Source organism: Primulina tabacum, chromosome 11, assembly GCF_025594145.1.
Source record: "Primulina tabacum isolate GXHZ01 chromosome 11, ASM2559414v2, whole genome shotgun sequence".
Taxonomy (NCBI): Eukaryota; Viridiplantae; Streptophyta; class Magnoliopsida; order Lamiales; family Gesneriaceae; genus Primulina; species Primulina tabacum.
Window position 1 is genome coordinate 32,451,015 of NC_134560.1, and position 23,349 is coordinate 32,474,363.

The 23,349-nt window shown below is 38.4% G+C and overlaps 3 protein-coding genes and 1 long non-coding RNA gene across 6 annotated transcripts; 1 reads left to right on the plus strand and 3 right to left on the minus strand.

Annotated features, from left to right (window-relative positions):
• Window positions 1–2,803: 2,803 nt before the first annotated feature.
• Window positions 2,804–4,527, minus strand: LOC142518349 (uncharacterized). Its single transcript, XR_012813528.1, has 5 exons — window positions 4,241–4,527; window positions 4,045–4,147; window positions 3,883–3,906; window positions 3,637–3,684; window positions 2,804–2,916 (listed from the first exon to the last, which is right to left on the minus strand). It is a non-coding gene; the product is annotated as an uncharacterized LOC142518349 (long non-coding RNA).
• A 1,451-nt stretch (window positions 4,528–5,978) lies between these two features.
• On the minus strand, window positions 5,979–8,815 carry LOC142517620 (uncharacterized). 2 transcript variants are annotated; one of them, XR_012813343.1, is made up of 3 exons: window positions 7,892–8,815; window positions 7,222–7,797; window positions 5,979–7,135 (listed from the first exon to the last, which is right to left on the minus strand). XR_012813343.1 is itself a non-coding variant. In XM_075619937.1 (2 exons), exons 1-2 carry the CDS (start codon window positions 8,544–8,546, stop codon window positions 7,454–7,456), a joined length of 999 nt encoding a protein of 332 aa, XP_075476052.1. In that variant the 5' UTR covers window positions 8,547–8,815; the 3' UTR covers window positions 7,151–7,453. The 2 variants fall into 2 exon arrangements, 1 of the variants encoding a protein (XP_075476052.1); XM_075619937.1 differs by lacking the exon at window positions 5,979–7,135 and having other exon boundaries at window positions 7,151–7,797.
• A 2,902-nt stretch (window positions 8,816–11,717) lies between these two features.
• Window positions 11,718–13,028, plus strand: LOC142519520 (major allergen Pru ar 1-like). The gene is made up of 2 exons (XM_075622560.1): window positions 11,718–12,184; window positions 12,523–13,028. Exons 1-2 carry the CDS (start codon window positions 12,001–12,003, stop codon window positions 12,819–12,821), a joined length of 483 nt encoding a protein of 160 aa, XP_075478675.1. The 5' UTR covers window positions 11,718–12,000; the 3' UTR covers window positions 12,822–13,028.
• Window positions 13,029–14,412: 1,384 nt separating this feature from the next.
• On the minus strand, window positions 14,413–21,749 carry LOC142518413 (uncharacterized). Of its 2 annotated transcripts, XM_075621197.1 has the most exons (13): window positions 21,617–21,732; window positions 21,429–21,535; window positions 20,811–20,954; window positions 20,582–20,697; window positions 20,063–20,217; window positions 19,538–19,626; window positions 18,900–19,440; window positions 18,382–18,486; window positions 17,387–17,535; window positions 17,225–17,304; window positions 16,929–17,034; window positions 14,964–15,038; window positions 14,413–14,875 (listed from the first exon to the last, which is right to left on the minus strand). In XM_075621197.1, the coding sequence occupies exons 1-13, from the start codon at window positions 21,627–21,629 to the stop codon at window positions 14,738–14,740; spliced, it is 1,818 nt and encodes a 605-aa protein (XP_075477312.1). In that variant the 5' UTR covers window positions 21,630–21,732; the 3' UTR covers window positions 14,413–14,737. The 2 variants fall into 2 exon arrangements, with proteins under 2 accessions (XP_075477312.1, XP_075477311.1); XM_075621196.1 differs by having other exon boundaries at window positions 21,429–21,749.
• Window positions 21,750–23,349: the final 1,600 nt, after the last annotated feature.

Here is a 23,349-nt window from a genome sequence, read left to right on the forward strand (position 1 = left end):
GTTATCCTCTGCCTCGAATAGATCAGTTGGTGGACTCCACAGCGGGACATCAATAACTGTGTATTTTGGATGCTTATCAAGGATATCACCAAATCCCCTTAGCTGTGGAGGACCAAGATAAAGTGAGCTTCATCACCTCTGAAGGAACTTTCTGCTACGTGGTCATGCCCTTTGGACTCAAAAATGCCGGAGCCACGTATCAAAGACTAATGGATAAGGTATTTTCTGAGCAGGTGGGAAGGAATGTCGAAGTGTATGTGGACGACATCATAGTAAAATCAAAAGACTCATCCCAGCTCATACCTGATTTCGTGGAAACCTTTGCCACCCTCAGATTCTACGGGCTGAAGTTGAATCCTCAAAATGTATCTTCGGGGTGAGGAGTGGAAAGTTTTTGGGTTATATGGTGACGGAGAGGGGGATAGAGGCCAACCCCGAGAAAGTTCAAGTTATCCAAGATATGGTCTCTCCCCGGGGACCCAAAGATGTTCAGCAGTTGATAGGGAGGATTGCTGCGTTGGCACGTTCTATCTCGAGGTCCGCCCACAGAAGCTTATCGTTCTTCCGGACTTTGCGGAAGGCGAAAAAATTTGAATGGGATCCAGCCTGCGAGAAAGCTTTTGGAGAGTTGAAAAAATACCTTGCTGAGTTGCCTATCCTGGCCAAACCGACAGCATGTGAGCCTTTGTGGGTATATTTATCTGCCATCGAGGAAGCTGTGAGTTCGGTCCTTGTCAAGTTGGAGGGATCAACTCAACAGCCAGTCTATTATGTTTCACATGCACTCAAGGGGGGGGAGATAAGGTACTCAGGGTTGGAAAAATTGGCTTTAGCCTTAGTGATGACTGCGAGACGTTTGAGACCCTACTTTCTATCTCATCCAATTGTGGTGCTCACCAACAGTCTATTGGGGAGTATCTTAACTCATTCCGATATGTCTGGCCGTTTGGTAAAATAAACTACTGAGCTAGGAGAGTATAACATCCAGTATTAGCCAAGAACAGCAATCAAAGCACAAGCCTTAGCCGATTTTCTGGCTGAGACCGTGCATCAGGAGAATGAAGACCCTTGGAAGGTGTATGTGGATGGTTCCTCGTCGAAGGATGGAAGTGGTGTGGGGGTAGTACTGATTTCACCAGCTGGGGAGGAAGTGAAGTTGGCTGTAAGGTTGGACTTTCGAGCATCCAACAATGAGGCAGAGTATGAGGCTGTGTTGGCAGGACTTCGAGCAGCGAGAAATGTGGAAGCTACCCGGGTACTTATTTTTTCTGACTCACAGTTGATAGCACAACAGATGAAGGGAATGTATGATGTGAAAGATGATAATCTTATTGAGTATGCACAAGAAGTGAACAGAGTCAGAGAGAAATTCACAGAGATTACATTTGAACAGATTCCCAGGAAAGAAAATGAAAAGGCGGACACTCTAGCCAAAATGGCTGGAACAATGGGAAGTTGGAAGACTAGAGATGTGGTATTTCAAGTTGAACTCACACCTCACACGATTTCGCCCGCAGTTGAGTAGGAGGAGGAGGATTGGAGGACTGGCATAATTGATTACCTGAAAGAGGGAAAGCTTCCTGATAACCCTCGCGAAGCTCGTAAATTGAAGACAAAGTGTTCGCGTTATGTGATGGCCGGAGAAGTGTTGTATAGAACGTCTTTTGCGGGGCCGCTTCTTCGATGCTTGAGTTATCAAGAGGCTGATTATGTACTCCGAGAAGTTCATGAGGGGTGCTGTGGAAATCATCTGGGGGCTTATGCGTTGGCAAGGAAGGTGCTGCTAGCCGGTTATTGTTGGCCCTCAGTACTGCATGATGCTCAAGAGTTAGTGATGTCTTGTGATAGTTGTCAACGGCATGCCCGATTGCATCACCGGCCGACCGCGATGATGAAGGCCATAATGGCCGCCTGTCCTTTTGACCAGTGGGGAATGGATATTGTGGGGCCTTTTCCTATAGCTCCTGCTCAAAAAAAGTTCCTATTGGTAGCGGTTGATTACATTTCAAAATGGGTGGAAGCAGAGCCTTTGGCCAGAATCACTGAGAATGACGTCCTGAAATTCCTGTGGAAGAATATAGTGTGCAGATATGGGGTGCCTAGAAGATTGATATCTGATAATGGAAGACAGTTCCAAGGGGCTAAGATCCAAGCTTGGTGTAAAGAGATGAATATCCAACAAGTCTTTACATCTGTAGCTTACCCGCAGAGTAATGGGCAGGTGGAGGTGACTAATCGGACGCTGGTGCAGGGTCTGAAAGTTCGACTTGGAAATGCTAAGGGAAATTGGGTGGATGAGCTACCAAGTGTCTTATGGGCATACCGAACCACTCCAAGAGAAGGAACCAAAGAAACATCTTTCAGTTTGGTCTATGGTAATGAGGCAGTGCTCCTGGCTGAGATTGGGTGTGAGGCCCATTTACTCTAACGACAATTAATGATCAAACAATAATGGTTTGATTTAAAACTGCAGCGGAAAAAGATTTAAAATTCTTTAAAACGGACCTCAGGGCCTAAAAAAATTTCTGCATGACCTCCCCGTAAGTAGGACATCCCGAAAACTCAAGCAGCATTTTATATCAAAATATACCCCAACTAGAGTCAATAAAACAAAACCAAAGTCAACAACCTATAGCCGCACGGGCCAGGACTAAACAGAATTTAAAACTTACCACATACTCACCAGATAGTTAAAATCACAGAGTCGCCTCAGAACATAACATGAACAACCAAATATCACAACAGATACACGGGGCATCTCCCCGGCAAATAAGATACAATACAAGACTAAAACAACTCAAGACATACATATAGACTGATTGGGAGACTCCACTGAACAGAACCAAGCAATCCAACCTCAATCCCGAGCTCCACTGCCGGAACCTCGGCCTGATGCTGCAAAACGACTCGGGAAATCTACCATGGTGCCCAAAAGCAACCACAGCAGCCCCCCCGGTAAACAACTAAGGTTAGGATTCTGGTATGAAACAGTTTGACAATAACAACAATAAACATAAATCCTGCATAATCATAGAATAAAATGTGACATGAAATGCATGAAAGGCCCAACGAATAATCGGGATAATAGGAGCCAACAAACGGTACGATAATAACTGGAATAATGCTCGAGCAACAACGCAAGGGAGCTACATCGTCATGCAGCTAAACCGCCCTGCCAAGTATGCGAGGTATGCCAAGCTGTGCTGAATAACACCCCTGACTCGGCCTCCATATAGCTGATACGATATAACAGGATGGCACAACAGAACGAACTAGATGATACAATCCCAGCGCTCACCTCAAAAGGCTGCACTAACCACGGGATTGTTCAATCACATCTACGGTCTCATGTGTATAGGCCTATCAGCCACACTATGATCCCGAGATAAACAACAGTGCCAGATAACAACGGATATCAACAATGGGCTAACAAGAACGATAGGCTCAACATGAATGTCATAACTGTATGCCCGATGTTAAATGCCAATAATATGTCAAAATAATAAACATATATCACAACGAAGACATTTAACATATTACAACAGTCAACAATCATAAACACGATCAGTGCAACACATAATGACAATTAAACATAATTTATACTTTACCGTCGTATGCTACCGAACTGTAACATACCTAAACCGACTCTAAAATCACAACAAGCTCAACTTTAATCTCCTCGACCTAACAATGATAAAATAGGTCGAATAATTCACAATTCGCCAATAACACAAAATTAATCCAATTTATTGATTTTTAATTATCAAAACTTAATTCCCAAATCAATTTCAACAATTCTGAAATTTCAACTAAATAACCGTAATTCTCCAAAATAATCAAACGATTAACTCGATACTAATTCACAAACTCCTCGATTTATACCTCAAAGCTCTCCAACGATCGAACCTACAATATAAACCCAATATATACGTCAATATAATGCATTAAAATCGACAAAGAGAAATTAAATAAAAGCGAGTAAAATTACACTTCGGGGCAGCCTACTATGCACCGAAAAAAATCTGTATTTTGATCCAAAATTACCAAGATCGAAGTATAAACTAGTCGCTAGCGGTCCAATGTTGCTACTCGCCGGAAAAGACGTCGGAAAACACTATTCACGACCAAAAACCGAACTGAAAACTAGCTGGAAAACGCAGGAACAGCAAGGTAAGATTTAAGCTTCAAATCCTTGCTCAATATACTCCAAAGAACCAAGAAAAACCAAGCAATAGCTCACCTAAAATCGAACAAGAAACTCGAACAGGAGCAGTCCCGAAACAGGGTTCGATTGGGGCTGAAACGAGCATCAAAAGTAGCGATTCATGGTTCAAAACGAAGCTACTGATGTAAGAAAGAAAACCCCTCAAACCGTTCGTGATTTCGACGCCGGACGGTAAAGTTATGACCTCTCCAAAATGAAGGTGCTGAAAGTGACGAAAATTTTGAAGAAAAGAAAAGGAAAGCTACGGGAATGATTTGGGAAATCGGCCTCTTCCTTCTCTCTCCAATAAAATAAGTTATGTGTGTATATGTATATGTATATAATGTAGTATTCATGCCCTTTTATCCCAATTTGCATTAATCTTGCTCCCGTTTGTTATTTAAACTCTATATGTATTTTATATCGTCAAATTCTCCGATATTCTAAAATACATATTTTTAACACACTTCTTGAATTTATTTGACATAAATAATTATTTTAATTTACAACTCAATAATTATTCTAATTATGCCAAAATTACCGGATAATAAATTACAGGGCCTTACATTGGGTTGGAATCGGGAAGGGTAATGTTTTATGACGAGGACAATGGTGCAAGACGTGCCACTGACCTTGATCTTTTGGAAGAAAAGAGAGAGGTTGCCAGCATTCACATGGAAGCTTATAAGAACCGCATTGCACAGTCTTATAATCGGAGGGTCATTCAGAGAAACTTCCAGGTAGGTGACTTGGTCCTGAGGAAGGTTCAAGAAGAGCAGAGAGGAAAGTTGGATCCAAAGTGTGAGGGTCCCTTCAAAGTTATCGAGAGGCTGAGCTCTGGAGCCTATTACTTGGAGAATGCGCAAGGCAAGGTGTTGAAGAGGCCCTGAAATGCTTATCACCTTAGGAAGTATTATTCTTGATTCCATCGCCGATGTATTTTATTTTCTGAATTTTCCTATGTAATCAGTTGGAATTCAATAAAATTCAGTTCTTCTTTTCAATTCATGAATGTTGTTGTATTATGAAGATGATAAAAATTAAATTTTCCTACTAAGGCATCGCCTAGTAGAGGAGCAGCGTGCAGGAGAAAAATTAAAATTTTCCTACTAAGGTATCGCCTAATAGAGGAGCAACGTGCAGGAGAAAAATTAAAATTTTCCTACTTAGGTTGTGCCTAGTAGAGGAGCAGAGTTGGGGCGGGGACAAATTTTATTTTCCTACTAAGGCATCGCCTAGTAGAGGAGCATGGTGCAGGAGAAAAATTAAAATTTTCCTAATTAGGTTGTGTCTAGTAGAGGAGCAGAGTTGGGGCGGGGAGAAATTTTATTTTCCTACTAAGGCATCGCCTCGTAGAGGAGCAGCGTGCAGGAGAAAAATTAAAATTTTCCTACTTAGGTTGTGCCTAGTAGAGGAGCAGAGTTGGGGTGGGGAGAAATTTTATTTTCTTACTAAGCCATCGCCTAGTAAAGGAACAGCGTGCAGGAGAAAAATTAAAATTTTCCTACTTAAGCTATGCCTAGTAGAGGAGCAGAGTTGGGACGGGGAGAAATTTTATTTTCCTACTAGGCATGGCCTAGTAGAGGAGCAGCGTGCAGGAGAAAAATTAAAATTTTTCTACTTGGGCTGTGCCTAGTAGAGGAGCAAAGTTGGGGTGGGGTGTTGAATTTTTATGTTCCTGCTAAGGTATCACCTAGTAGAGGAGTTAGAGAGTGAGGGCGTTGAATTTTTATTTTCCTACTAAGGCGTCGCCTAGTAGAGGAGCAGAGGCGAAGAAGAGAAAAAATTTTTATTTTTCTACTTAGGTTGTGCCTAGTAGAATAGCAGAGTTGGGGCGGAAAAAAATTTTTATTTTCCTACTTAGGATGTGCCTAGTAGAGGAGCAGAGTTGGGAAGAAGAGAAAAATTTTATTTTCCTGCTAAGGTATCACCTAGCAGAGGAGTTAGAGAGCGAGGGCGTTGAATTTATATTTTCCTGCTAAGGCATCGCCTAGCAGAGGAGTTAGAGGGTGAGGGTGTTAAATTTTTACTTTCCTGCTAAGGTATCACCTAGCAGAGGAGTTAGAGAGCGAGGGCGTTGAATTTTTATTTTCATACTAAGGCATCGCCTAGCAGAGGAGTTCGCACTCTACCGATTTTATTCACCTTAGTGATTTAAAAGCATCAGAGATAAATTCAGAAGAAGCAGTGAATGCAAATTCAAAATACTCAATATGGCAGAAAACGAGTTCGTACATACCAAAAGGGCGCAGAAGGAGAGATATAAGCATCATAAAATCCATAGTCGTATAATAATATGAAAAGTAGAGCAGTGCAGAAAATAACAGAATATGGCCCGAAGGCATACAATGTCTGCGTAAATGAAAAATAACGTAAGTAAAGGAGCTCGGTCTAAGAATCGGGGGGGAGACTCGCTATGAAACCCTCAATGTCGATGAAGTCAGTAGGGGAGCCTGGCGGAGGATAGCCCTGAGCCTTGAAGAGGCCGACTGCACCCTCGAAACCCACCTCCAGGAAATGATAAGCTTTGGGGGCGCAGATATCGTTGAACTCCTCGGACTTGAGGAATTCTTCCTTGAATGCAGAGGCTTCAGAAGCATGCTGCGCTTTGGCGTCCTTGAGTTCCCTACGGATTTGTGCTGCTTCAGCTCGAGCATTCTTTGACTCTTCCTTCAGCCTCTGGTTCTCCTTCGCGTGGTCCTCTGTCAGTCGCTGAAGCTCCTATTTCTCTTTCAGAAGCTCTTGTTTCTCCTTCAAAAGCTCGTCACCTCAAGCTTGGGACTCCGAAAGCTCCTTAGCGTGCGTCACTTTCATCTCGTCAATAGTAGCCTGGAGCTGTTCACGAAGAGCCTTGCCCTCGCGTAAGTCTTGGCAGGCGCTAGATCGAGTGTAGTTAGCGCGCTCCACCAAGTGCCCTACGTACATCATGCCCTGGATAAGTAGACAAGAGTGAAAAGACGACAAGAAAGTCATACATGTATTGGACATCAATCTAGAAACTAGAGGGAGAAATATACCTCGGTGATACTGCTGCATGTCCGACGAGTGAGTTCAGACCACCCCAGTGAACTCATGAACGCTGCATCCGCGTCGGAAGGAAGCTGATACATTATCTTTTGAGCCAGATGAGTAGGACCCCGCCCCACGATGGCCGAATCCGGGGTGTATAGAGGATGTACCCTCGATTCAGGGGGAGGCCCCTCATCTGACCCAGACCCTTCTGGAGAAGAGATCGATACGACTGAGATCTCAGAAATCTTGCGAACCATGCTGTGGGACTGACGGGCTAGGCTCAGTGGACGCCTTCTTCTTATCAGACGGAGGAGGAGGCTTGGCTCGAGGAGGTGGAGAAGAGGCTCGCTTTGGGGCGGAGGCGGATGAGCATGCCTTCTTCTTCACAGCAGTAGGGGAGCTAGCAGATCTCTTCGCAGTAGTAGAGCAAGAACCTGTTTTCTTCTTCTCAGCAGCATGACAGTCTCCCTTTGTGCCCATCGTAACTGCTAGAACGACTGACTTCTGGGAGGCGGATGATGAACTCCCAGCCTTCTTTTTCGCAATCTCGCGGAGCAATGCAGCATTCATGACTCTAAAACCTGCAAATAAAAACAGTGAACCGAATGAGAATATTATCAAAGAACACAATAAGCAAGAAAGAGACAGAAAGGGTGAAGAGATGAGAATATCTACCGGCGTCCTCCTTCAGCTTAATTTTCGCGGGACTTAACCCGGCATGGCACAGGAGATCTTCAGATAGAAGTTGGGGAATGCTAAAGCATCGGTCTCCTAATACACTCTTTATCTCCAGATACTCCTTATCTTTCTTGTAACCTTTGGAAAGGTCGGGCTTGGTGAAAATAGGGTACCAATCCGTGAAACAAGTCAATTCCTTAGGATGCTGGATAAAGAAGTAATATTTTTTCCAGTCATTCACGTGACTGGGGGCCCCGTCAAAAAGTTTGTGGCTAGACCGGGAGGTCACATAGAAAGGTCCTTCTTTAGACTTGGCTAAAACCAGGAAGTAAGAGAAAGTGGTGCAGTTCAAGGGAAGGTCTAAGGCCCTAAATAGCACGGCGAAGCAGCATATCGAGCGGAAAGCTTTGGGAGTGAGTAAACCTAAATGCACCTGATAGAACTTGCTCAACTCTTGGAGGAAATCGCACAAGGGAAAACGAAGACCGGCATCAAGGTGGTGCTGAAAGAAAGTATAACAGCCCTTAGGGACTAGATAGGGTCGGTCCTCAGAGGAAGGAATAATGATCTGATGGGAGGAAAGAATGTGCCACAGCGTCCTAAGTTTTGGCTTGTACCAGAAGGGATGTAGGATGACAAATGACCGTACCATAAATTATTTGCATCAGATATGTTCATCTGTTGGGTCACATGACGAACTTCCTTACCAGTGCGACTATGAGTGGTGACTGCCTCCTCATGAGAATCAGGGGTAAATTCAGGATTAGCTAGGGAAGCCCTACTCTGGCTAGACTCGCTAGGCCCGCTGGACCTCTCTGAACCACTCGAGGAACTAGACTCGGAATCGGAAGAAGACATAAGTGTTAAGGATAATCAAACAGGAAAAAGAGATAACTGACCCGGATGAGACGTGTAAAAATGTTCAAGAAATAGGACCGCAAGGATGAGCAGGTGACGAGCACAGGAATGTCAGGGCAAGCGTGCGCACTCGGGTGAGCTGGCGGAGGGGCGGCGCACTGTACGCGGCAACGCTCGTACGGGGCGAGGGTGCACCGGGCGAGCGTGTGATGACACGGGTGAGGCGCTCGGACATGCGCGTGGGGGCAGGCGGCGCGCTGGCGAGCATGGTGCGCGCTACGGGCGAGCGGGGCGCTTGGGCGAGCAGGCGAGAAGGATGCGCGCTGGGTCTAGTGCTGCGGCAGGGCGCTTGGACGAGCGATCGAGGAGGAGGCGTGCTAGGCTGGAGATGGCAGGGCCAGCGTGGCGCGTGCTCAGGCGAGAAGCGGGAGGCGAGCGGCGAGGGCTGGACTGGCGAGGCGAGCGACGAGTGATTGTGCGGGATAGGGCGGAGGTGATGGGCAGGCGAGCAAGTGAGGGGGCGAGGGGCTGGCGAGAGGGTGAGGGCGGCGTGGCTAGGCGAGGAGGCGAGCGGCGAGTGTTTGCTCGAGATGGGGCGAGGCGAAGTGTGGTAGGGCGATGGTGAGCGCGGCGGGCGAGGGCAAGAGCGGCGAGACGGGGCTGGCGTTGGCGAGGGTGGATCGGGCGAGAGTGAGAGCGCGGCGTGCAGGAAGTGGGCGAGGCGATGCTGGTGTTGGCGGGGGTGGACAGGGTCGGCGAGGGCGCACGAGGGCGAGGGCGGAGCTAGGTGTGGCCGAGAGAAGGCGCGCCGCTACTGGGCGAAGAAGATTTGCTGAATGAAGCGTGAAGGGAATTCTGAGGGGGAATAGCAATAATGAAGTGAGGAGGAAGTCCTATTTATAAGTCAAGGACCAAATCTTTCTTTTCAGAACCAGATTGCGATTTGATATCTTTCCCTTTCAGAGCAGGATCACGATTTGATTTGTCTCCAAATCTTCTGAAGAGCTTTTGGGGGCGTTGCCCCCAAACCCCCGCGACCTGATCGGGCAGGTCGATCCCCGTAATTTTCGCAGCGGTAAACATCGTTCTTTAACGACAAACGAAATAAATTCTTCTAATATGGTACGTCCTCATCACCGATAAATCAAGGACAACACAATTAATCGAACGTTGAACCTACGATTCAGTTCGACTCGAGAGGGGAGACTGGTAATACCCCATGGATAAGCCCATCAAGATCCGGCCTATATCTAGGGCCCATAGGTGAAGGGCCCATGACAACCCCAGGTATTCTCCTATAAATATCATGTTTGAGCGTATGATTATCCATTCACTATATTATTTTCAGCAGCACCCTTAGCTGCTCTTGACTCATATCCTCAGTCACTGACTTGAACGTCGGAGGGGCTACGCCAAGACACCCTCCTGGCCTCCTTCTAACGGTTTTCTTCGTGATTTCAGGCTCAGGACAATTTCAAAATTCTGCGTCTGTACTAGTGACACCTGCCGGAATCGGACCCTAAATTTCCCGTGAATATCAGTTATCAATATGTTTGTAGATTTGTCATGATTTTTCTCTCTTCTCTATTTTGTTTTAATGAGGGAAGTAAACAAAATATCGTTTGTTTGATGAAAAAGCATATATGTGCGATTGCAGTGAAATCAGAAAGAGTGAATTGTAATTCTGGTGTAATAAATAATACGTGGAATGAATTATGTGACAATGTACAATATTTGATTTAAATAAATAAATGAAAAAAAAGATTGCCTTTTTTTATTTCCTGCGGGTCATCCCATTTCACACAAAATCAAAGTTTGTATAATGTCGTAAATGGATTTGATTTAGGTGGAGAATTTTGATTCGATAAAATATTAAAATATTGAATTTTAAGTTAATTTTACATTAGATGCATGTTTAGCTTAGTATACAGAGTCATTTAATTTCCTCTTTCTAAAATGGCCCATGATTTGTGTTATTTAAATTTTTTTCTTATTTATATTTTTTAAAAATTATGTTAAATAATTTAATTTTTTTAAATAATTATTTTACTTAATTTAGAGACTTATATTGCGCTAGTATATGAATTGATTAATCATTTACGGGATTGTTGTAATTCAAATAATTAAATTTTAATATGAAGTTGAATTTAAATTTATAATTTTTTATGTGGTATTTATTTATTATAATATTTTATCAATATTAGGTAAATTTATTGAAATATATTTAATTAAATAAATGAATGAATCCAATTATTTGTATAATTAGGCGGGTGTAAATTTAATATGTAAAATATTAACAAACTTGTAAATAGAAATTTGATGTAATAAAACATATATGGTAAATTAAAATAGTAGAGAAGATTATTTATTCCAGTATCTAATGTTGAATTTGAATTAAGCAACTTCAACGGAAATTGCGATGAATTTCAAATTTACCAAATAATAGATGTTATTTGAAAATTCATTCCTCAAACCCTTTCCTGAAAATCAATTTAATTAATCCAAGCACAACCTAAGGCATCGATTAATGCAAAAGATGAATCATTAGTTGATTACATATTTTTGTTTAATTCAACGTTTGACTCAAGTTTTATAAAAAATTAGAATTATAAATCATTATATTATCCATATATATTGATTTATTATCTCTATATCATACACCATTCGTCTCACAAGTATGTTCGATATAGATGAGTTGAAAATGACAACTGTATATGGTGCAGACAAAATAGAAATACCGGTTGGAGATGGACTAAGCAATATTTCCATCCAATAATACTTTTTTTTTCTTAGTTCATACTTCTTTAATGTTTTCTATTCATGGAAACTTTAACGTCGAAATGTGGAACTTTCGTGGCTTTCATTTGTTGACTAATAATTAACTGATTAATCAAAAAGACAATATAATAACTACTTGGTAAAGAAATGTCCACAAGAATTGTTTCACCATGTCTCCATTTCAATGTCACAATCACAAAGGCCGCCCACCCAAATTTTTTGTTTGAAAATTCTAATGTTCATCAAAGAAAATCATCCTACAATATCTCCACTTGAAAAAAAAATAAAATAAAATAAAATTAGGCATCGATCACCATACACAATTTCTTGGAAATAGGCACAAACCCATCTCCATTTTGTTTTATATATATATATATGAGTGGGTTTTGTCCATATTTTTATCCAGGTTTTTTTAAAATTCATTTTCCTAGGAATAAATCATCAAGAATTTTATTTTAAAATACTTAAACATGGGTGTTACCGAAATAAATCAAGAATTTGCTAGCCCCATAGCCCCGGGACGCCTCTTTAATGCTTTAATTCTAAATTCTAACACCCTATTGCCCAAACTCTTGCCACAATCCATCAAAAGTGTCGAAATATTACAAGGAGATGGCAGAGCCGGAAGCATCGAGCAAGTTAATTTTACCGAATGTAAGTATTTCTTCGATTATCATAATTTTTCGAAAAATTTAGTTTGTGTTCGGATTGAAAGATTTGATCGGAGAAAATATATGAATCTTAGATTCATCTACATTAGTTTTGGATGTGTTTGAATTATGTTACAATCGGTTTCACCTATCCCTCAATTTCATTATTATTTTTTAAATAATAGCAATAATAATAATAGGGTACTTCAAATATTATATAATTTGAATCGCTTGAGACAACTAAGATATATATGAAATCTTGATTTCAAATGAGTCAAACCAAGCGCATGGTTTATTATATTTATCTATGTTAAATTAAATATTTCTCTTTTACATAAACAGCCAGTCATTTTAAGTATGTGAAGCATCGAATAAATGAGCTAGATAAAGAAAAACTCACCTGCAAATATAGTATGATCGAGGGCGACGTGCTCGGGGAGAAGCTCGAACGTATAGCGTATGACATCAAGTTCGAGTCATCCGACGATGGCGGATGCATCTGCAAGATGACCAGTGAATACCATGCTGTTGAAGGACATGAAATTAAGGAGGATGATATTCGAGACGGCAAGGAGAGTGCAAAGGGCATATACAAAGTTATTGAAACCTACCTTCTTCAGAATCCTCATGCTTTCGCTTAGTTTCTATTGTTTTTATTTATTTATTTTTATATATATATATATATATATATATTCTTGGTTTTTAAATTTTATAGAGATTGATTTTATAGTGTGATTTGAAAATTTTTGTGTGAAATAATGAAATTTGTGGATAAAGTTGTGGTTGTATCCACAAGCTCTCTGATTTTGTAACCATGAAGAATGATTATAAAATGAAAGATTTTCTTATGATTTGAATTTGAGGGGAGAAAATTTTGAATTATGAATTTATAATTACTACATTTTTTTAGAATTTAAAATATATTATAATTTTAATTTTAATAGATGAAATTAATTTCGGTACATTAAATTTGATTTGTGGATTTCGAATGAAAACCCACTGTTACTAATAACAATATTTAAAGTGAATACTGAACGAATTTGAAATTTATCTAAATTAATTTTATCCCAACAATTCAAATAAATTTGGAGATTTTAATGTTATATTTATTCTGATTTAACTGTGAAAATAAATCTGGGTATTCTCTTTATTAATGACTTCATTTCACATGTTTCCTATCAAATTAATTTGCTAAAAATTGCCAAAAAAAAACCCTCCATCTCCGTAAATATTACAAAATAGCCCGAATACTTTTAAAATTGCAACGTAACCCTTGCCACATTTTGGATTCCTGATTGACACAATACTCATCATTTCTGAGTTTAACCAACATCTATGTACGTAAATCAACCTACTTAAAATCGGCATATCCCAACTCTTCGCATTGCCGACGGACTATTTTTTGAATCAATTTTTAAACCAATCAAATCGAAAAAATTGATCCGATTCGAGTTTAAAGTAAAGAAAAACCGAACAAAATCGATTTTACTAATATAAAAATATATAATTTTCCTAATTTAGTATGATTTTCTTCTAGATATAAAAATTTCAGATGATTTTTCGTTTATGTTCGATCATTTGCTTTATGGAAGGTCAGATTCTATCTATGACTTATTTGTTGTATATTTGAGTCCAAATAAGCACAACTCTCCTAAAAGTTTAGATTCTTTCGAAAGTTGCACAAGAAATCTATACCTTGCATTAAACACTTTTTAACATATGGTGCTTAAAATCATTCTATGTTTACTCCACATACAAATTACAAAACCTCATGCACTAATTCGCTATGAAATTCCAATTGAAAATTATTCATCTAAATCGAGATTTTGGTTTGTTTTTTAACAATTCATTGTTTGATTCAGTTTAAAGTTTTGTAAAACCACCAAATTTGGTTTTATCCGAAGCCAAACGAGACGATACGTGAACTCGTGATATCATACTATAGCCACGACATTCAGGATTATCAAAGTTGCAAATATGACGCTGAAAAATATCATGTGCTTGCAGAATATTCGAAAGACTATGCACACAGGGAAACAAAAAAGGATGTCCCAGAAAATACAAGAATCAAGTATTGCTGAGGGACGAGGAATTTAGGACCATATATAATTCTTGAATGAGATTTTCGAAGTCCAAGAATCGGATCTGCAAGCTAGAATCTTATATCTTGTTTCTACTTGTGCATCCAATTGGAAGCAAATACCACCAATTAAGGCCAAATTCGAGAGTCCATTTCGAAAATAACAACACCATATACCAAACACAAGGACCACAAGAGCTCATTAAATTCATAGTTTGATAAACAGACAATTTGGAAACACAAACAAAAGATGACTCGCATGATTACGATATGAAAGCTAGCATGGATCTCTCATCTTAAGAAAGACTTGTGCCCACAAGCACAATGGTTATGATTAATAAGTAAATAAGAGATTCTTCACGTGTTTATATATGTAAGGCATTCAAGAAATGTTGAGTAACAAAACTGCTTTATGGGCAAAGGAAAGGAGACATACAAAAAAAGCCAAAAATTCTTACTTCTTGTTAGGAAACACGCCTACTCATCATTTTCACTGCTCGTATGAGAATCTTCATCTACATCGTAAAGCACTTCATCAATACTCTCATCTTCACTTCCGCCATCTTTTTCATTGTGTTGTATTACAAGATTTTTGTAACTCGTAGCCTTGTCAATCTGTTGTCAACGCAAAACTATTAGCATAAAGTTTTACACAAACAAATCAGTGATTTACTTGAATCTGAGACACCATAAAGAAATTAACCTGAGCAGACACAAGCTGCAGCCGACCAGATAACTGAAATAACCCATTCATTAAGGCGCCTTTAGATCTGGTGAGCTGAATAAGAAGCAAAGGGTAAACAAAGAACAATGTGCATCATATACTAGCAGGTAATCACCAAAAGTTAAGGGAGACAGGCAAAAAAACCTATATTGATTATTGAGTCATGCTATTACAATTAGTGAACACAAAATGTGTCAAAGACAATCCTTTTTTTACAAAAGTGTCAAGTAGTTGCAACCTCCAGGTATAGACGCCAAGAGATTATTCCATCAAATCTTATATTAATGGTGACAAAAAAAAATTAGCTGACACTTAATGTCCACGGATTTAAAAAAAAAATGTTTTTATTGTGAGGAAATAATTAACTAAAGCACAACAAGGTTGATCAGGTTCATTATAATGCTTCATCATGCATACGAGAGTAAAATAACACCATGACTTTCTTAAATTATAGAGATACTCGTGGTCCGATATAAAGTAAAAAAAAAACCTAAAGTTGTGTAAATTGAGCATTATAAAGTTGTGTGTAAATGGAGAATCACGATGTCTTCGACCCACATTGATTAAAAATAAAAGTTTAAAATGGTTTATCTGGTGGTAATGAACTCTTATAGCAACTTGGGTTAAATATTTTCGTAAATCAAAGAGGGATACAAACTAGTTGCTATGGAAGCTCATTATATTGTCGCGCTTACACAGATCTAAACCCGAGCGTGACAAAATGGGTATCAGAGATGATCACTAGTGGGAACACTGAAATATATAAATGGTACAAGATAAATGCAGGACAAAGTGCTACATCTGTAAAGAGTCACTTCTTGAACCTAAAGAAGTCGCCTCTAGATTTTCAATGACGAGGACGTCGCGTTCTGAAGTAGAGATGGTTGAAAATTAAAGTTAAAAAGATTTATAAGTGGTTGTAATCGACTTTTATAAACAACTTAGGTTAACCATTTCCATAAAGTGAAGACAAATAGAAAATAGTTGTTATAAGAGTTCATTATGAAATGTGTGAGTCTGACTAGGGTTGTGAATGTATTTCAATTTCTGCGAAGATTACAAAAAATCTATTGATTTGAAAGATTGTGGTTAGAGTTACTTTCAAATGTCAAAATGCATAAAGAAAGGGTTAATTACGTATACCTTCTCTGAAATTTATAATAATTACAAAAAAAATTCAACTTACTTTAAAAGTTAAATATACCTCACCTGATTTATTAATCTTACATTTACACCCACTAAATTTAAAAATTATACACACCTCCTCTAAAGTTTTATCTACCTTATAATTGTCCCCTCATATTCAAGGGAACAATTGTAAGACAGGAAAAATACCTTGAGGAAAGTAAATATAATTTTTAAAAATAAAAGGTGTAAATATAAGATTAGTACAAACCTCAAGAAAGGTATTACTATCAATATATGGGAAGGTATATGTAATCAAACCTATACAAAAATAAGTTGAAACTAAAGAGGGGAATTTTAAATACACAACTAAAATTTTAATTTTAAATACACAACTAAAATTTTTGAGCTCACATATACCACAGAGTTTAGGTGTAGATTTTAAAATCCACTCATTCCAAATCCTATACCACCAAACCGTTGCCAAAGAGTGCATTCAGATGGAATATTTTCAAATCAATTATTTAAATCGATTATATTTGTTTGGCTATCTACAAATTTGATGAAATTCAAACCCTTCACTCGACATTTAAGACTTTGGTTTCATCAATACAATAGATTTCAAATTCTTCCAAATCACGGTCATTTTAAGCGTCAATACTTCTATCCATAGTTCCATATGCAATCTAAGAGTTCACATTACAACCGGGAAAAATGAAGGCCGCCAACATTTATGCTTGTTGCCCACAAAATAAGGTGAGAGAAATCTAAAGCACTACATGCAAATGAGAAATGAAGCTAAAATTCGCCACATTTTACCTTGTTCAAGGCATCAAGAAGTTTTGGTTCATGAGATTTAACATAATCTCCATGATATACCAATATACAACGTATCCATGGAAGAACATGAGTCCCACTCTTATGTCTGACAAAAGAAACATGGCAAGAGTATGAGCTAACCATGAAAAATCACGAGCAGTGAAAAATGTCGAAACATAGATGATTATCAGGAACACAATTTATATCGTATTTTCAAAATTTCGAAATCTTCCTGCGGAAAGAGGTTGTCTCGGCCTCTCTGGTATTTAATTGCTAAAAAATGCTTAAGAGCATACCTTGACTGCCAAAGATCTATCAAGCCCTTTAAAAGGATGATTGCATCATTTGGTTCCATTGACAAGGTAGTCGCCTTCACCTGTATAGTTTGTAAAACAATTGTTTTTGACATAGCAATACGGGTATAGAAACAACACCATAATTATATCAAGAAGGCGAACCTTCTTATACAGTGTGTTAGAATCAAGATCAATGGCCTTCAACATTTTGGAATTCAATATCGAGCTAAGTGAACCATCGCTGTTGCCAAGTATTCCCAAAGTTCTCAGCTGGTCTTCCATACAAACGGACACCGAGTCGAAATCTTTATCTGCAAATGAAAAACACTTAATAATGAATTAATGATCCAATCATCTTAAATATGTTACCGACAAATGAGCACCATTTATTAGTTCTTATTTTTCAGGGATAAGATCCTTACACTTAGAATCGCTAGACAATCAAGTTATCATATTTCAAGACATTATAGAGATAGATTTCATTTACTCTAGAAACTATTGTGCTAGTGGCAAATAACTAGAAGAATAAAAAGCTTTGTTGTAATTTGTTTTAAGAATGTTAAAAAAAAAATGATAGAAAATCGATATGAATGGAATGAGGTGGTTAGGTTCATTAGCCCAAGTGGAGCACCCACTAAGATACTAGCCTTTTAGATGAAGAGAATCTTACAAGTCAGTAAAAAAAATTCTATAAATCCAAAATGGGATGGCAACAGTTTTGATACCCAATGACTTAAGATGTCTGGCCACCATTCATGCATACACTACATATGCCACAAACACAATGAATAATTTTTTCAAGGAGGTTTGGGGTATCATAAGAAGACTGGAGACCGTCACACATGTAAATGTCCCACGCTGCTGATAAATAAACATTTGATAATTTATTCTATTACTTCCATTTCATATCATGAATTTGGTATTGTGTTGCAGCCAAGAGATCACTTTCCCTTACGATGCGTTTAAAATTTGGAAAATATTTTTTCATCAAGGGGACCAAAGCAACTAAATGATAAATACAACCATGAAGTCATTGAAAATACATTTGCCTGACTTGAAGCAATATAAAAGCAACTGGCAAAAATTAAAATCCTTCCCATGAAAACCTGAATGATTGTAAGTTCAAGAGAAGGTCAGTTATTAACTTTTAAGCATACCTTTTTGTTCCACAGGTTTAGCTCCGAATTTCCTATCAACCAAATCAAATACCTTAGGCACAGGACATAAAGCGCCCTCAGCATTTGCTCGATCCAGAGCAGTAACTGTTATTCATCATAAAAATTTAGTTAAGATTAACATAATTCTGATAACAATATGAACTTTTACTACAGTATCAAGTTTATCATTAAGTGAATAAGCACTTGTCAAAAGTTCCATGTCATTCATGCTCAGCATTGAACTGAATTCAAGGTGGCATAGTGTTGCAGAAGTTTTAATTTGGAGAAACACATCACAATATACATAGAGCACTATGCCATGTTCTAGTCAAACAGGAAAACAGCAACTGTCGGAGGAAAAATATAGCATGGGCAAGACCGGGGTGAACCACCACGTAGTTGGGTGAGAAAACTAAAGGGCAAAGATACGCAGACAAAACAATTTCTGTTTTCTGTTCAGAGAAATAAAATATTTCAAACCAAAAAAAAAAATTAATATTAGGAGAAGATTGACTCGCCTCGGTGGCGCATGTCTGATGCTTTCTTTGGTTTCTGAGATTGATTGATGGGAAGAAGGATCCCATCATGTGAAACATTCAAATTGATATCAGTCCCTGAATGCACCATAACTTTGTTGAATGATGGTTTAATTAGTAAACCATATGCAAGAAACACATGACCACATGCAGGCCTGGAAATGGCTTGTAGTTTCACAGCAAAAACAGAAGTAACTGCCCCCTTGTGTTTCTGTCCCTCATCACAAGGTATGCCAATTTTGGTGGGTTTGGAATTGCGTAATTCATCCATGGTATTTGCGTGCCAAAAATAGCATATACCCATTTCTGTTATAGCCAGAACAGAGAGGACTGTATCATCTTCTTCTCCACTATTGAAGCACCTGCAATCCAGAAAAACTGCGGGATGGTCCATTGCAAGAAACAAGTAGGCTGATTTCTCTTTACTACCATCAATTCTCCAAATTGCGACATATCGTTCGCCCATAGCAGAGGAAAGCACATATCTACCATCCTCTGAGAAAATCAAACATCTCACTTGCCCCTATTCAAAAATACAAATAATCTATGAATCGTGCCAACATGTATCAATAGTAAAATTCACAAATTAATGTAGCCAAAGAAAAGTGTTAGAATCTCACCGGATGACCAGAAAACTTCTGAAGTTTTTTGCGATCTGAACTATTGAAAATCTTCAATTGACCTGCAGCAGTCGCTACCCTTTTCCCATCTGATATGTAGCCAACCCAAGACCCGAAGTAAGCAGAAAAACAAGAGTTTTCAACTATAAGTTCTCAAATAACAACATTGAAAGACTAACAGAAAAGATACAACGAGATTTGCAGGCTCATAGATGTGGCAAACTTGTCAATGATTCATGTAGATAGCTATATATCCTATCAAATGCACATGCAGAACATTTTTACAACACAGTGGAACTCTAGTTGGCACAACCACAGCCTATACTTCTCCTATAACCTCAAGAAGATATTAATTATCGATATAGTGTTCTATATCAACAGCCCATACCAAATTATCCATCTATGTCCTTTTCACTCACTTGGCAGTCATATCATCAAGTTCTACCAGAATTGTGACGATGATGACATAACTGCAAAAGGAAATGAGTTTGTCCTCCAGCTGCAACATGGAATGTAAAAGTGTACCTTGGGAAACAGACAGAGAAGATATTGATCTTGACATAGCACTAAACTTTCGTAACAAATCTCCTGACATTGACGTAATTTCACAAACCATTCCATCCACCCCAGCAGTGTAAATGCTTGAAGCATTAGCAGGAAAGGAGATGTCATTAACACCCCTGCACTTGTCACATTTAAAAACAAAAGAAATGGTTAGACTGATCTTCTGGCTTCTGTTATTCATATTTGTAAAACGCAATTGAGTAACATAAGTACGAGCTTTGTTTCCCTATCAGCCATAATAATTTTCACACTTTCTAGAACATTCTAAACAAAATTTTAGAATGAAATGTTCCATTGCCGAGCTACTAACAGATCAATTATTTAAAAATTCAATTCTCCTCGAGTAGATTCATAGCGGACCATAAAACTAGGTGTTTAACTGCATCATTTTGTTAGTCCATGGAAAAATTCAGAATAAAGCTAAAGAAAGATAATTGCACCTGCAACTTCTACAATTATTTCATAAATAAAAAAACTCACCCGGGATGACAATTGTTAATACTCCACTTCACCTGACCAGCAGACACATCCACTGCCAGTACATCGCCACTGCCAGTTCCTAAGACCAATAAAGAACTTCCAAGCTTCCTTTTTTTCTAAATACATTAGATACAAAGGGTATATTGGGACACTCGAAAACTAACAAACATTAAAAACAACAATAAGAGAAGAACAATTGTAAAATTTCAGGTGTCTTGAAAAATCAAACCTTTCTGTCCAAAGACAACCACTTCATACATGTATAATCCATTGAAAGGTGCCCTCGTTCATCTTTTCCAAATATACCAGTAGATTCGGCCGAAGCAATATCTGTAAATTCTGTCTGCACCTGACCTTTTCCTGTGTCCCATATCTGACAAATCCCCACATGAAACACAATAAATAAATCTTTCAGTAAGAATTAAAACTCATTCCCTAGACAAGAAACCATCTCAAGAATTCATTCTTAAACTCTCTCAGTTTCCCATCACTCCATCTCACGCGTGCAAGAATAAACAACATTTCTATTAAAATCAAATATAGTCCGATACCGTATCATAAATCACAGCATATAAGCTCATTGAAATTAGAATCATCATCATAAAACAAAACACTGCTCTAATACATACTTCACACTGGCAAACATGAGCCCAAAAAATTTCAGTAGAAAAACGAGAGGTTCGTATAAGATGCATTCAAAACCGAGCCAAAGCTAAGTGTATGTAACTCAAATGGTAGAAGTAAATTCTTGAGATTAACAAAGCTAAACATAAACTCGAACAATTTTCTGACTATTTATTTCCCCCTTTTTAAAATTCAATAGGATCCAACGGTAGAAAGGCCGTACCTTTATTCTACCATCACCAAGACTTAACGCAAACAAGTCTAGAGTTGGACTAAACGCAGTTAATATGTCTCTGATGTGGGAAGAAACCATTGTGCCTTTACTGAGAGCTGAATATTCGGAAAACAAACGAATGATAAAAGGAAAGGTGGCCCTAAGAATTTGTGTGTATCTCCGTGTCTTTGCTTCACCAGTTTTGTGCATACAGGGAGGTCTGGCGGAGAGGCGGCGGCGGGAGTAGTAGTGGTGGCAGCGGCGCAAGGCGGCACCTTCTGAAGTGGCAAATATTTTATGCAGTTGCGTTGTGCTGGGTTATGGGCTCTGGCCTCTGTTAACAAATTAAAACAGGCCTCTGATTAATTATGTATTTTTATTGGTGTTTGATATTTTTAGTCTTATATAATTTTAAAAAATAATAATCATGTAATTATGTTTTGATCAATTTTAATTCTTTCAACCTAAAATCATGTAATTAAATTATCAATATTATTTTTAAATTTTTATAAGTGTAGTTTAAAAACATAATTTGAGATATGCATATGTTTAACATCACTATAAATTTTAACTATAATATTAATCATTTAGTTACATAATTTTGATGAGAATAACTAAAATTTATTTTAAAATAAAAATAGTTACAGGACTATTTTTTATTCAAATAACATACATCACTAAAAATGTCACAGTATCAATACGTATCGAACTAAAATAGGTATTTTGTTTTTATTTTATTTATTTTTATATTATATATACACGTCCATTTGATTAGTTTGATTATCGAATTAACGGAATTATGCAAAGTCAAATGAATCAAAATTCTTCCGAACAAATCAAACCAACCGAGCTCGAGTTTGGCTCGATGAATTCCAGCTTGACAATTTTATCGACTCGAGATCGAGTTTAAGGATATTCAACTTATAAGCTTGCGAACATTCACATTTATAGACGCTAGCCTGTTTACGAGCTCTCGAGCTCGACTCGTTTATGTGGCTCGCGAGCTCGAATTTGGCTCGATGAATTCCAGCTTGACAATTTTATCGACTCGAGATCGAGTTTAAGGATATTCAGCTTATAAGCTTGCGAACATTCACATTTATAGACGCTAGCCTGTTTACGAGCTCTCGAGCTCGGCTCGTTTGATGTTCGCAAACATGTTCGTCTATATGACTCGTTTATGTTTTGTTAGCTATTATGTTTGTCGTTTTGGTTATTTATGAATGGATTTACACTTTTCACTCCTATTTTGGCGTTTGTTTGAAGAAATACATTTTATTGTGTGTTTGAGCTCAATTGCATCTTTAACGAACTTGAATCAAGATCGAACTCGAGCTCTATTGTATGTTTAACGAGCTCGAATCAAGTTCATTAAATATGATAAACGAATTATTAACAAACTGAACTTGAGATAATTTTGAATTTAGTAATTTAAAACGATTTGAGATCGAATCTCATGATAAAAGCTCGAATCGAGTTCGAACCTATATAAATATTAAACAAGCTGAGCCTAATTCTCATGTTTGACTCGGTTTAGTTCGTTTGCCTCCCTAAATAAAAACATTAGCAACACATACAAGGGTGTGTGTTGTGTATACATCTCACCATTATCAAAATTGGTCTATGCGGTCTCCTAGGCACTAAGTGGTGGCCGACCGCCTAGAAAAAGTGCTAGTCTGCTTGGATATGTATTGAATAGTAAAGTGAAAGTAAAATATACGCAAGTTTGTTTTTGGATGTTTGTAGAACCTAATCTCCTACGTCATCTCTTCTTCCTTTTAGGAAGGCTCACACTTGAAGGCTTCGATCTTTACAAGAAATTTGTAAAAACCCTGTCCAATTTGGACTTAACACTACACAACTGAAACTCCTGATCTATTTAACTGAACAAAGAAACAGTATACAAACTGTTCTCGAATACATTGAATTC